At 34.7% G+C, this 13,895-nt stretch overlaps 1 protein-coding gene across 1 annotated transcript in view; it reads left to right on the forward strand.

Moving 5' to 3' along the window:
• Positions 1 to 13,895, forward strand: part of CCDC85C (coiled-coil domain containing 85C) — a 112,380-nt gene that overhangs the window by 78,158 nt on the left and 20,327 nt on the right. The window contains exon 3 of the mRNA XM_075844056.1: positions 1,015 to 1,119. Within this exon, the coding sequence (XP_075700171.1) occupies positions 1,015 to 1,119 (105 nt within the window). The remainder of the gene's footprint in view (positions 1 to 1,014; positions 1,120 to 13,895) is intronic.

Genomic DNA, 13,895 nt, shown 5'->3' on the forward strand with positions numbered 1-13,895 from the left:
AGGTCGGACATGATGAGTAGGGGTTTATACGCTCTCCGGACAGGTGGTCCTTCCAGTTCTTGGACTGGTTTTCAAAAGACTGGAAGGGTTTATTAAGTTGTAGACAATCCATCCTGTCCTCTGATCTTTCTTAATCCTTCCTGGTATGATAAATGTCATAATTAGATTGTGCCTCCCTTGAGGATGACTTGGATTCAACATGCCAAATAAACAGGATTAAAAGGCACACAAAGGACATGTTACTGATGGTTACTACACGGAGCGGTGGACAATATATCGCTGTGTGAGGAATAATAAGTATGAGCTACACCCATATAATACAATTGGGTTACCCTTGCTTCCTATTATACTGTATATGTTCCCTTAATTCATTGTCAATGGGACCGGATTATTATAATCACTTTGGATTACCAGGTGGCTCTAGAGAAGTAGATGACAATTAGTGGTAGAGATCCTTGAGGAAGATTATAGAACCCAAAGATTATCTGGAACCCAAAATATAAAAAAAATCTAATGTAAAATGTTTCTTATTTTTTTGTTTTTATGAAGAGCTTTCCAGTTGATCACCTCTGATCGGTGTGATCCATTTTGACCTATTCTGTAGATACTGTACTATTTATTGTCACTGTTGCCACCTTCATAGAAGATGATGGATCACAACTTTTTGATATCCTTCAAGCCAACCAGGTCATCCATAAATATGCGGTCCAGTTTTCCAACTTTTTTAGTTAATTTTTTTACTGTAAATTTTTCGGGCCACTAAAAAGTCATATTGACTCCTTGTTGGCTTCTAAAGTCTACAGTATTTTGCCGAACCTTGGTATATGCGATTGCCAATGCATAAACATTGTATTCTACGCCCAAAAATTAGATAACATAGAATTTTTTTAATATTTTTGATTCATTACTGTAATGAGATTTGTTGCTTTGTATTGGTTGACTGATTTTAGGACTTGGTTGAATTCAGAATTGTGTTTCGCCTCATTTATTCTCAGCCCTTTTTTTGCTTTTCAGCATTCGAGCCATAGCGAGTTAAGGACATTACGGAAAGGCTTATCTCCGTACCACTCAGAATCACAGCTGTCATCGCTGTCTCAGTACCAGGAGCCCCTGCAGAACGTGAGTAACCCCCTCTGCTCGCTCTCATTTACTGGTGACAAGACCTAGATGTGCGTGCATTGCAGGAAAAGACGGATCTCCATTCTCTCCTGTATCCAGATGAATATTTATAAGTAGATACAATAGAGGGGGATTTATGCCCCTAAATAGAGGAAGGTCATGAATATTTATAAAACTTGATCCCAAAGGCCTACCTAATTTACAGCTTGAGAATGTATATGATATCATCGGGTTTATTGTTGGGCAAGTGTGGGTTTATAAATGGTTCCCATGTATTGTAACAGCCAAAAAGATATTCTAAAGATGGTGATTTCAGAGAATTCCCGTCAGGTATGAATAGTATTATAGCAGTTATATAGGGACAGTATTATAGTAGTTATATTCTTGTATATAGGGGCAGTATTATAGTAGTTATATTCTTGTACATAGGAGCAGTATTGTAGTTATATTCTTGTATATAGGAGCAGTATTATAGTAGTTATATTCTTGTATATAGGAGCAGTATTATAGTAGTTATATTCTTGTATATAGGGGAAGTATTATAGTAGTTATATTCTTGTTTATAGGAGCAGTATTATAGTAGTTATATTCTTGTATATAGGAGCAGTATTATAGTAGTTCTATTCTTGTATATAGGGGCAGTATTATAGTAGATATAGTCTTGTACATAGGGGAGCAGTATTATAGTAGTTATATTCTTATATATAGGGGCAGTATTATAGTAGTTATATTCTTGTATATAGGGGCAGTATTGTAGTTATATTCTTGTATATAGGTAGCAGTATTATAGTAGTTATATTCTTGTATATAGGGGCAGTATTGTAGTTATATTCTTGTATATAGGGGCAGTATTATAGTAGCTATAGTCTTGTATATAGGGAGCAGTATTATAGTAGTTATATTCTTATATATAGGGGCAGTATTATAGTAGTTATATTCTTGTATATAGGGGCAGTATTATAGTAGTTATATTCTTGTATATAGGGGCAGTATTATAGTAGTTATATTCTTGTATATAGGGGGCAATGTTATAGTAGTTATATTCTTGTATATAGGGGCAGTATTATAGTAGATATAGTCTTGTACATAGGGGAGCAGTATTATAGTAGTTATATTCTTATATATAGGGGCAGTATTATAGTAGTTATATTCTTGTATATAGGGGCAGTATTGTAGTTATATTCTTGTATATAGGTAGCAGTATTATAGTAGTTATATTCTTGTATATAGGGGCAGTATTGTAGTTATATTCTTGTATATAGGGGCAGTATTATAGTAGCTATAGTCTTGTATATAGGGAGCAGTATTATAGTAGTTATATTCTTATATATAGGGGCAGTATTATAGTAGTTATATTCTTGTATATAGGGGCAGTATTATAGTAGTTATATTCTTGTATATAGGGGCAGTATTATAGTAGTTATATTCTTGTATATAGGGGCAGTATTGTAGTTATATTCTTGTATATAGGGAGCAGTATTATAGTAGTTATATTCTTGTATATAGGGGCAGTATTATAGTAGTTATATTCTTGTATATAGGGGCAGTATTATAATAGTTATATTCTTGTATATGGGGGGCAGTATTATAGTAGTTATATTCTTGTATATAGGGGGCAGTATTATAGCAGTTATATTCTTGTATATAGGGTCAGTATTATAGCAGTTATAGTCTTGTATATAGGGGGTGGTATTATAGTAGTTATATTCTTGTATATAGGAGCAGTATTATAGTAGTTATATTCTTGTATATAGGGGCAGTATTGTAGTTATATTCTTGTATATAGGGGCAGTATTATAGTAGCTATAGTCTTGTATATAGGGAGCAGTATTATAGTAGTTATATTCTTATATATAGGGGCAGTATTATAGTAGTTATATTCTTGTATATAGGGGCAGTATTATAGTAGTTATATTCTTGTATATAGGGGCAGTATTATAGTAGTTATATTCTTGTATATAGGGGCAGTATTGTAGTTATATTCTTGTATATAGGGAGCAGTATTATAGTAGTTATATTCTTGTATATAGGGGCAGTATTATAGTAGTTATATTCTTGTATATAGGGGCAGTATTATAATAGTTATATTCTTGTATATGGGGGGCAGTATTATAGTAGTTATATTCTTGTATATAGGGGGCAGTATTATAGCAGTTATATTCTTGTATATAGGGTCAGTATTATAGCAGTTATAGTCTTGTATATAGGGGGTGGTATTATAGTAGTTATATTCTTGTATATAGGAGCAGTATTATAGTAGTTATATTCCTGTACATAGGAGCAGTATTATAGTAGTTATATTCTTGTATATAGGGGCAGTATTGTAGTTATATTCTTGTATATAGGGGCAGTATTGTAGTTATATTCTTGTATATAGGGAGCAGTATTATAGTAGTTATATTCTTGTATATAGGGGCAGTATTATAGTAGTTATATTCTTGTATATAGGGGCAGTATTATAATAGTTATATTCTTGTATATGGGGGGCAGTATTATAGTAGTTATATTCTTGTATATAGGGGGCAGTATTATAGCAGTTATATTCTTGTATATAGGGTCAGTATTATAGCAGTTATAGTCTTGTATATAGGGGGTGGTATTATAGTAGTTATATTCTTGTATATAGGAGCAGTATTATAGTAGTTATATTCCTGTACATAGGAGCAGTATTATAGTAGTTATATTCTTGTATATAGGGGCAGTATTATAGTAGTTATATTCTTGTATATAGGTGCAGTATTGTAGTTATATTCTTGTATATAGGGAGCAGTATTATAGTAGTTATATTCTTGTATATAGGGGCAGTATTATAGTAGTTATATTCTTGTATATAGGGGCAGTATTATAATAGTTATATTCTTGTATATGGGGGGCAGTATTATAGTAGTTATATTCTTGTATATAGGGGGCAGTATTATAGCAGTTATATTCTTGTATATAGGGTCAGTATTATAGCAGTTATAGTCTTGTATATAGGGGGTGGTATTATAGTAGTTATATTCTTGTATATAGGAGCAGTATTATAGTAGTTATATTCCTGTACATAGGAGCAGTATTATAGTAGTTATATTCTTGTATATAGGGGAAGTATTATAGTAGTTATATTCTTGTATATAGTGTGCAGTATTATAGTAGTTATATTCTTGTATATAGGGGCAGTATTATAGTAGTTATATTCTTGTACATAGGAGCAGTATTGTAGTTATATTCTTGTATATAGGAGCAGTATTATAGTAGTTATATTCTTGTATATAGGAGCAGTATTATAGTAGTTATATTCTTGTATATAGGGGAAGTATTATAGTAGTTATATTCTTGTTTATAGGAGCAGTATTATAGTAGTTATATTCTTGTATATAGGAGCAGTATTATAGTAGTTCTATTCTTGTATATAGGGGCAGTATTATAGTAGTTATATTCTTGTATATAGGGGGCAATGTTATAGTAGTTATATTCTTGTATATAGGGGCAGTATTATAGTAGATATAGTCTTGTACATAGGGGAGCAGTATTATAGTAGTTATATTCTTATATATAGGGGCAGTATTATAGTAGTTATATTCTTGTATATAGGGGCAGTATTGTAGTTATATTCTTGTATATAGGTAGCAGTATTATAGTAGTTATATTCTTGTATATAGGGGCAGTATTATAGTAGTTATATTCTTGTATATAGGGGCAGTATTATAGTAGCTATAGTCTTGTATATAGGGAGCAGTATTATAGTAGTTATATTCTTATATATAGGGGCAGTATTATAGTAGTTATATTCTTGTATATAGGGGCAGTATTATAGTAGTTATATTCTTGTATATAGGGGCAGTATTATAGTAGTTATATTCTTGTATATAGGGGCAGTATTGTAGTTATATTCTTGTATATAGGGAGCAGTATTATAGTAGTTATATTCTTGTATATAGGGGCAGTATTGTAGTTATATTCTTGTATATAGGGGCAGTATTATAGTAGTCATATTCTTGTACATAAGGGAACTGATCTTTACGTTGAGTTATGGTTGTAAATGGTTTGGGTGTCTTGCTTTTAATATTCAGATTTTCTGAGAAACTGCTGCAAGCAATGGTTCTGTATGATCTGATGCTATGAGCCTTGTGTATCAGCTGTCCCAGTGGAAAAGAGTCATTGTTGCCCATGGCAACAGAGCACCATTCAGCTCTCAATTGCTAAAAATTTAATGTGGACACTGATCACTATGGACACTTTATCTCTGCGATGGTTTTAATACGTTTGTCTCTTTATTCTGAAACATTTTTAGCACAAATCTTAGATTATAAAGCTCTTTATGGCATCTCTCGGAGGCTTCTACAGGATGTATAAATAGTATCTTGGATACCGTGTAATGGTTTGATGTAATATAAGTAGCATAGTGCTCAGACAGTCTGGCAGAGCTCAGGCGGGCGGTGTACACATCACATCTCCCATGAGCTCTGTGATAAATACTGTGGTTTATTATGGGACGAGAACCTGCAATAAGTAAAACAACGCTGCCCCTAGTGGCCAATTCTAACATTGCTATAGAACGTCTCATAATACGATTCTAGTTGAGGATCTTTCGTCAAACAGACTTTTTCATAATAGGGCATTCATAAAATGCACTAGTGCCCCCGAAACAGCCCTCAAAATCAGGGGCTCAACGCGGATTCTGTAAGCGTAGATCTCTCTCGCTGATTGCCTAAAATCCAAGGGTGCTAATTTTGGGGCTATAGTACCAAGATTCTTCGGTATATACAGCTTAAACCAATTGTACTTCTTTTTACGATTTCTTTAATCCAGGAAAGCTACTTATCGTTCCCGTCCACCTGTCTATTTATTGTGACATCACATTAAACCCACTTATGGGGGGGCAGGCACATAGGGGGGCACCTAAGGAAGGGTTTATTGGGGCATTTGTGCCAGGCCTTTATTAGGGGATATGAGGAAATCATATGGAGCCATCTAAAGCAGGCACTTATGGGGTGGCATTTAGGCAGGCAGTTATTAGGGGATCTGAAGCAGGCGCTTATGGGGCAACTGAAGATGATAAATAAGCACCTTTGTAGCTTGCCCACCGTGTTATGGAACAATTTGTGGCCCATAAAAATGCAAGGATGACTTTGGCTATTGTTAACCCTGTACCCGTCTTCCGTTTTCAAATGTTGGAAGTTATTTTTATTGGCCGAGATGGATCCCCTAACTCGCCGACCAGGCCATTTATTGGCTATAGTTATCGCACTATACTACAGTCTAAGACAGGAATGGTCAGTAAAATTGTTCTCATTACTGCGATACATGGTATATAATGTCACCCTGGCTTCCAGCTGTGACTTGTGATTATTGAGGATGGCAGTATTATAGTAGTTATATTCTTGTATATAGGGGGCAGTATTATAGTAGTTATATTCTTGTATATAGGGGGCAGTATTATAGTAGTTATATTCTTGTATATAGGGAGCAGTATTATAGTAGTTATATTCTTGTATATAGGGAGCAGTATTATAGTAGTTAAATTCTTGTATATAGGGGGCAGTATTATAGTAGTTATATTCTTGTATATAGGGGGCAGTATTATAGTAGTTATATTCTTGTATATAGGGAGCAGTATTATAGTAGTTATATTCTTGTATATAGGGGCAGTATTATAGTAGTTATATTCTTGTATATAGAGAGCAGTATTATAGTAGTTATATTCTTGTATATAGGAGCAGTATTATAGTAGTTATATTCTTGTATATAGGCGCAGTATTATAGTAGTTATATTCTTGTATATAGGGGCAGTATTATAGTAGTTATATTCTTGTATAGAGGGGCAGTATTATAGTAGTTATATTCTTGTACACAGGGGACAGTATTATAGTAGTTATATTCTTGTATATAGGAGCAGTATTGTAGTAGTTATATTCTTGTATATAGGAGCAGTATTATAGTAGTTATATTCTTGTATATAGGGGCAGTATTATAGTAGTTATATTCTTGTATATAGAGAGCAGTATTATAGTAGTTATATTCTTGTATATAGGAGCAGTATTATAGTAGTTATATTCTTGTATATAGGCGCAGTATTATAGTAGTTATATTCTTGTATATAGGCGCAGTATTATAGTAGTTATATTCTTGTATATAGGGGCAGTATTATAGTAGTTATATTCTTGTATAGAGGGGCAGTATTATAGTAGTTATATTCTTGTATATAGGGGGCAGTATTATAGTAGTTATATTCTTGTATATAGGGGGCAGTATTATAGTAGTTATATTCTTGTATATAGGGAGCAGTATTATAGTAGTTATATTCTTGTATATAGGGAGCAGTATTATAGTAGTTAAATTCTTGTATATAGGGGGCAGTATTATAGTAGTTATATTCTTGTATATAGGGGCAGTATTATAGTAGTTATATTCTTGTATATAGAGAGCAGTATTATAGTAGTTATATTCTTGTATATAGGAGCAGTATTATAGTAGTTATATTCTTGTATATAGGCGCAGTATTATAGTAGTTATATTCTTGTATATAGGGGCAGTATTATAGTAGTTATATTCTTGTATAGAGGGGCAGTATTATAGTAGTTATATTCTTGTACACAGGGGACAGTATTATAGTAGTTATATTCTTGTATATAGGAGCAGTATTGTAGTAGTTATATTCTTGTATATAGGAGCAGTATTATAGTAGTTATATTCTTGTATATAGGGGCAGTATTATAGTAGTTATATTCTTGTATATAGGGGCAGTATTATAGTAGTTATATTCTTGTATATAGGAGGCAGTAGTATAGTAGTTATATTCTTGTATATAGGAGGCAGTATTATAGTAGTTATATTCTTGTATATAGGGGTCAGTATTATAGTAGTTATATTCTTGTATATAGAGAGCAGTATTATAGTAGTTATATTCTTGTATATAGGAGCAGTATTATAGTAGTTATATTCTTGTATATAGGCGCAGTATTATAGTAGTTATATTCTTGTATATAGGGGCAGTATTATAGTAGTTATATTCTTGTATATAGGGAGCAGTATTATAGTAGTTATATTCTTGTATATAGGAGGCAGTATTATAGTAGTTATATTCTTGTATATAGGGGCAGTATTATAGTAGTTATATTCTTGTATATAGGGAGCAGTATTATAGTAGTTATATTCTTGTATATAGGAGGCAGTATTATAGTAGTTATATTCTTGTATATAGGGGCAGTATTATAGTAGTTATATTCTTGTATATAGGGAGCAGTATTATAGTAGTTATATTCTTGTATATAGGTGGCAGTATTATAGTAGTTATATTCTTGTATATAGGGGCAGTATTATAGTAGTTATATTCTTGTATATAGGAGCAGTATTATAGTAGTTATATTCTTGTATATAGGCGCAGTATTATAGTAGTTATATTCTTGTATATAGGGGCAGTATTATAGTAGTTATATTCTTGTATAGAGGGGCAGTATTATAGTAGTTATATTCTTGTACACAGGGGACAGTATTATAGTAGTTATATTCTTGTATATAGGAGCAGTATTGTAGTAGTTATATTCTTGTATATAGGGGCAGTATTATAGTAGTTATATTCTTGTATATAGGGGCAGTATTATAGTAGTTATATTCTTGTATATAGGAGGCAGTAGTATAGTAGTTATATTCTTGTATATAGGAGGCAGTATTATAGTAGTTATATTCTTGTATATAGGGGTCAGTATTATAGTAGTTATATTCTTGTATATAGAGAGCAGTATTATAGTAGTTATATTCTTGTATATAGGAGCAGTATTATAGTAGTTATATTCTTGTATATAGGCGCAGTATTATAGTAGTTATATTCTTGTATATAGGGGCAGTATTATAGTAGTTATATTCTTGTATATAGGGGGCAGTATTATAGTAGTTATATTCTTGTATATAGGGAGCAGTATTATAGTAGTTATATTCTTGTATATAGGGGCAGTATTATAGTAGTTATATTCTTGTATATAGGAGGCAGTATTATAGTAGTTATATTCTTGTATATAGGGGGCAGTATTATAGTAGTTATATTCTTGTACATAGGGGCGGTATTATAGTAGTTATATTCTTGTATATAGGGGCAGTATTATAGTAGTTATATTCTTGTATATAGGGGGCAGTATTATAGTAGTTATATTCTTGTACATAGGAGGCAGTAGTATAGTAGTTATATTCTTGTATATAGGGGGCAGTATTATAGTAGTTATATTCTTGTATATAGGAGCAGTATTATAGTAGTTATATTCTTGTATATAGGGGGCAGTATTATAGTAGTTATATTCTTGTATATAGGAGCAGTATTATAGTAGTTATATTCTTGTATATAGGAGGCAGTATTATAGTAGTTATATTCTTGTATATAGGAGCAGTATAAGGGTATGTGCACACGGTAGCAGGCTTTTACGTCTGAAAAGACAGACTGTTTTCAGGAGAAAACAGCTGCCTCGTTTCAGACGTAAATTCTCCTCCTCGCATTTTGCGAGGCTTCTCTGACAGCTGTAAATTTTGAGCTGTGCTTCATTGAGTTCAATGAAGAACGGCTCAAATTACGTCTGAAAGAAGTGTCCTGCACTTCTTTTGACGAGGCTGTATTTTTACGCGTCGTCGTTTGACAGCTGTCAAACGACGACGCGTAAATGACAGGTTGTCTGCACAGTACGTCGGCAAAACCATTCAAATGAATGGGCAGATGTTTGCCGACGTATAGCCCTATTTTCAGACGTAAAACGAGGCATAATACGCCTCGTTTTCGTCTGAAAATAGGTCGTATGTACGCAGCCTTATAGTAGTTATATTCTTGTATATAGGGGGCAGTATTATAGTAGTTATATTCTTGTACATAGGAGCAGTATTATAGTAGTTATATTCTTGTATATAGGGGCAGTATTATAGTAGTTATATTCTTGTATATAGGGGCAGTATTATAGTAGTTATATTCTTGTATATAGGGGGCAGTATTATAGTAGTTATATTCCTGTATATAGGGAGCAGTATTATAGTAGTTATATTCTTGTATATAGGGGCAGTATTATAGTAGTTATATTCTTGTATATAGTGGCAGTATTATAGTAGTTATATTCTTGTATATAGGGGGCAGTATTATAGTAGTTATATTCTTGTATATAGGAGGCAGTATTATAGTAGTTATATTCTTGTATATAGGGGGCAGTATTATAGTAGTTATATTCCTGTATATAGGGGGCAGTATTATAGTAGTTATATTCTTGTATATAGGAGCAGTATTATAGTAGTTATATTCTTGTATATAGGGGGCAGCATTATAGTAGTTATATTCTTGTATATAGGGGTAGTATTATAGTAGTTATATTCTTGTATATAGGGGTAGTATTATAGTAGTTATATTCTTGTATATAGGGGGCAGCATTATAGTAGTTATATTCTTGTATATAGGGGTAGTATTATAGTAGTTATATTCTTGTATATAGGGGGCAGTATTATAGTAGTTATATTCTTGTATACAGGAGCAGTATTATAGTAGTTATATTCTTGTATATAGGGGGCAGTATTATAGTAGTTATATTCTTGTATACAGGAGCAGTATAGTAGTTATTTTCTTGTATATAGGGGGCAGTATTATAGTAGTTATATTCTTGTATATAGGGAGCAGTATTATAGTAGTTATATTCTTGTATATAGGGGGCAGTATTAGAGTAGTTATATTCTTGTATATAGGGGCAGTATTATAGTAGTTATATTCTTGTATATAGGGGCAGTATTATAGTAGTTCTATTCTTGTATATAGGGGCAGTATTATAGTAGTTATATTCTTGTATATAGGGGCAGTATTATAGTAGTTATATTCTTGTATATAGGGGCAGTATTATAGTAGTTATATTCTTGTATACAGGAGCAGTATTATAGTAGTTATATTCTTGTATATAGGGAGCAGTATTATAGTAGTTATTTTCTTGTACATAGGGACAGTATTAATGTAGTTATATTCTTATACATAGGATCCAGTATTATAGTAGTTATATTCATGTATATAGGGGGCAGTATTATAGTAGTTATATTCTTGTACATAGGGACAGTATTATAGTAGTTATATTCTTGTATATAGGGGCAGTATTAATGTAGTTATATTCTTATACATAGGATCCAGTATTATAGTAGTTATATTCATGTATATAGGGGGCAGTATTATAGTAGTTATATTCTTGTACATAGGGACAGTATTAATGTAGTTATATTCTTATACATAGGATCCAGTATTATAGTAGTTATATTCCTGTATATAGGGGGCAGTATTATAGTAGTTATATTCTTGTACATAGGGACAGTATTAATGTAGTTTGACTATAGGCAGACATAAAAATTATGATGCGGTCTTACCCTCAGTTCATAGATCTTCGTGTTTGCATATTATGCGTCCCGCTAGATGGAATAATACAGAGGTTGCGTTCTGTTACCTCCGCTCTATGGAAACACAGCTCAGTCCGTGTCATTCTGATTATAACCTCATCCCACCTAATGACATTTCCAAGCTAACCAAATATTCAGGAAAATGCAGCAAACCCGCATCTATTTATATCCCATGTAGATGCAATATCTCGGAGATACAGCGGAAATTCAATGAATATTGGTTTAGAGCAAAAAACATAAATCTCCCTCGCTGACTTCAAGGTCTATAATATAATTTTGTACGATAAAAATAAATCTTGCACTATTTAAAAGCAGTTGTTTTAGATGATAAAACCCTGGCTGCTTTCTTCCAGCAACAGCGCCACTCTTGACCATGGGTTGTGTTTGGTATTGCCGCTAATCCAGACACAATGTTGGATAAGTGACCATTGGGCCGGCTCCGTCATCCTCTTTTGCTAACATCGTGGGGCCTGGGGAGGTTCGCATTGCCTATCGTTTAGACAGAGAAGGCTAACCTGAAATATTATACCCCCTTCTACATGAGCTGCTGTAGCGTTCATAAAAGAAAACACAACCCTCTTACATTTAGACTTCAGCAAGCAAAATACATCCGTTACCCTCCATGTATTCTTCTCTGAATAGTATTGTCTGTACAAATACCTCGCAGCAAAGTTTCCTCTGTATTTGAATAGAATTCACTGCTCGTATATACAATCCCCACCTCCCTCTGTGCCGAGACTCCCGTGCTGACACACTCAAAACCTTATCCTACGAAGGAAATTACAGGTTTTGCAGAGCAACGAGATCTAAAGGGTATGTCATGGATCAAAAAAAAAAACACCAGAAATAGCGCCACTCTTGTCCACAGTCTGTGTCAGGTATTGCAGCCCAGTCCCATTAAACTTGAATGTGAATGCGCTCCAATACCACACAAGTGTGGCGTGATTTCTGGGGGGGGGACGGGGACTGACATTTTTCTAGTGCTCATGGCGTACTTATTAGCGGTGCCAAGGTTGCAGTTGTACACATGCCCAAGGATTGCTTTGTTGTATCCAGGACCCGCCGAGCGGATGGGTTTTCATTACATTCATAGTGTCGGTAGACGGGATTGCTGGATAACATTGGCAAACAACAGGTTAAACGCGGAGATTAGATTTACATATTAGGCAGGGGTGGAGACGGTTCTTTAAAGCGACAGGCGCCATCCTCATGAATATTACATCGGCATCTCTACTAGAGAGCAGCGGACATCTCTTATATGGTTAATGTGACGCTGATCTCCTCTCATTTACTGATCACTGACATAATCCAGTAGCTGCGGGATCCCCGGTGACTATTCCGCTGTCTATGTGTCTGGATCCGCCTCTTCATCTTACATATAATGGATCTGCGCTGATGTCTGAGCAGATGTTACCGCCGCCACATTATCATGATCACAGCAGAAAGAAATTCACCGGAGAGAGACTTGTCGTGTCTAGTAGAAGTCGCAGTCATTTTACATAGGACTACAGGGCTCAGCTGCCCAGATTTATTAGTCTTTATTTATATAGTGCTGACATATTCCACAGCGCTGTACATACAATGCACGGCATCAGCCCCTGACCGTTTATTACTCAAGAATGTTTTGTCTTCCCGGAAGAAACTGGAGAACTTGGGGGAAACCAGCCCAACGAAGGGGAGAATATGCAAATCCCAAATAAAATGTCGCCCCTGGTTGGATTCGAACCCATGAGCTCCACACTTAGAGACTTATACACTGACCCCAAAATATGGGCTTGGGAGATATTCCATAAGTATAATATCCTCTCCCCTGAATTCTCGTAGATCGTTCCGTCATTAATCACAGATTGTAAACACCAAACACTTACAGATGTTCCTCAGCGGTATCTGTTTCTGGAAAAGCTGGGTGACAACCTGTATGGCTACTATTACATGTCCCACAAGGTCACCACCCAGCTTTTCTACGTGTCTTTAGGGGTCACCACCCATCTTTCCTACGTGTCTTTAGGGGTCACCACCCAGCTTTCCTACGTGTCTTTAGGGGTCACCACCCAGCTTTCCTACGTGTCTAGAGGGGTCACCACCCAGCTTTCCTACGTGTCTAGAGGGGTCACCACCCAGCTTTCCTACGTGTCTTTAGGGGTGACCACCCAGCTTTCCTACATGTCCTGCGGGGTCGTCACCCAGCTTTCCTACGTGTCTTTAGGGGTCACCACCCAGCTTTCCTACGTGTCTTTAGGGGTCACCACCCAGCTTTCCTACGTGTCTTTAGGGGTCACCACCCAGCTTTCCTACGTGTCTAGAGGGGTCACCACCCAGCTTTCCTACGTGTCTAGAGGGGTCACCACCCAGCTTTCCTACGTGTCTTTAGGGGTGACCACCCAGCTTTCCTACATGTCCTG

This window comes from Rhinoderma darwinii, chromosome 12 (genome assembly GCF_050947455.1).
Source record: "Rhinoderma darwinii isolate aRhiDar2 chromosome 12, aRhiDar2.hap1, whole genome shotgun sequence".
Lineage (NCBI taxonomy): Eukaryota > Metazoa > Chordata > Amphibia > Anura > Rhinodermatidae > Rhinoderma > Rhinoderma darwinii.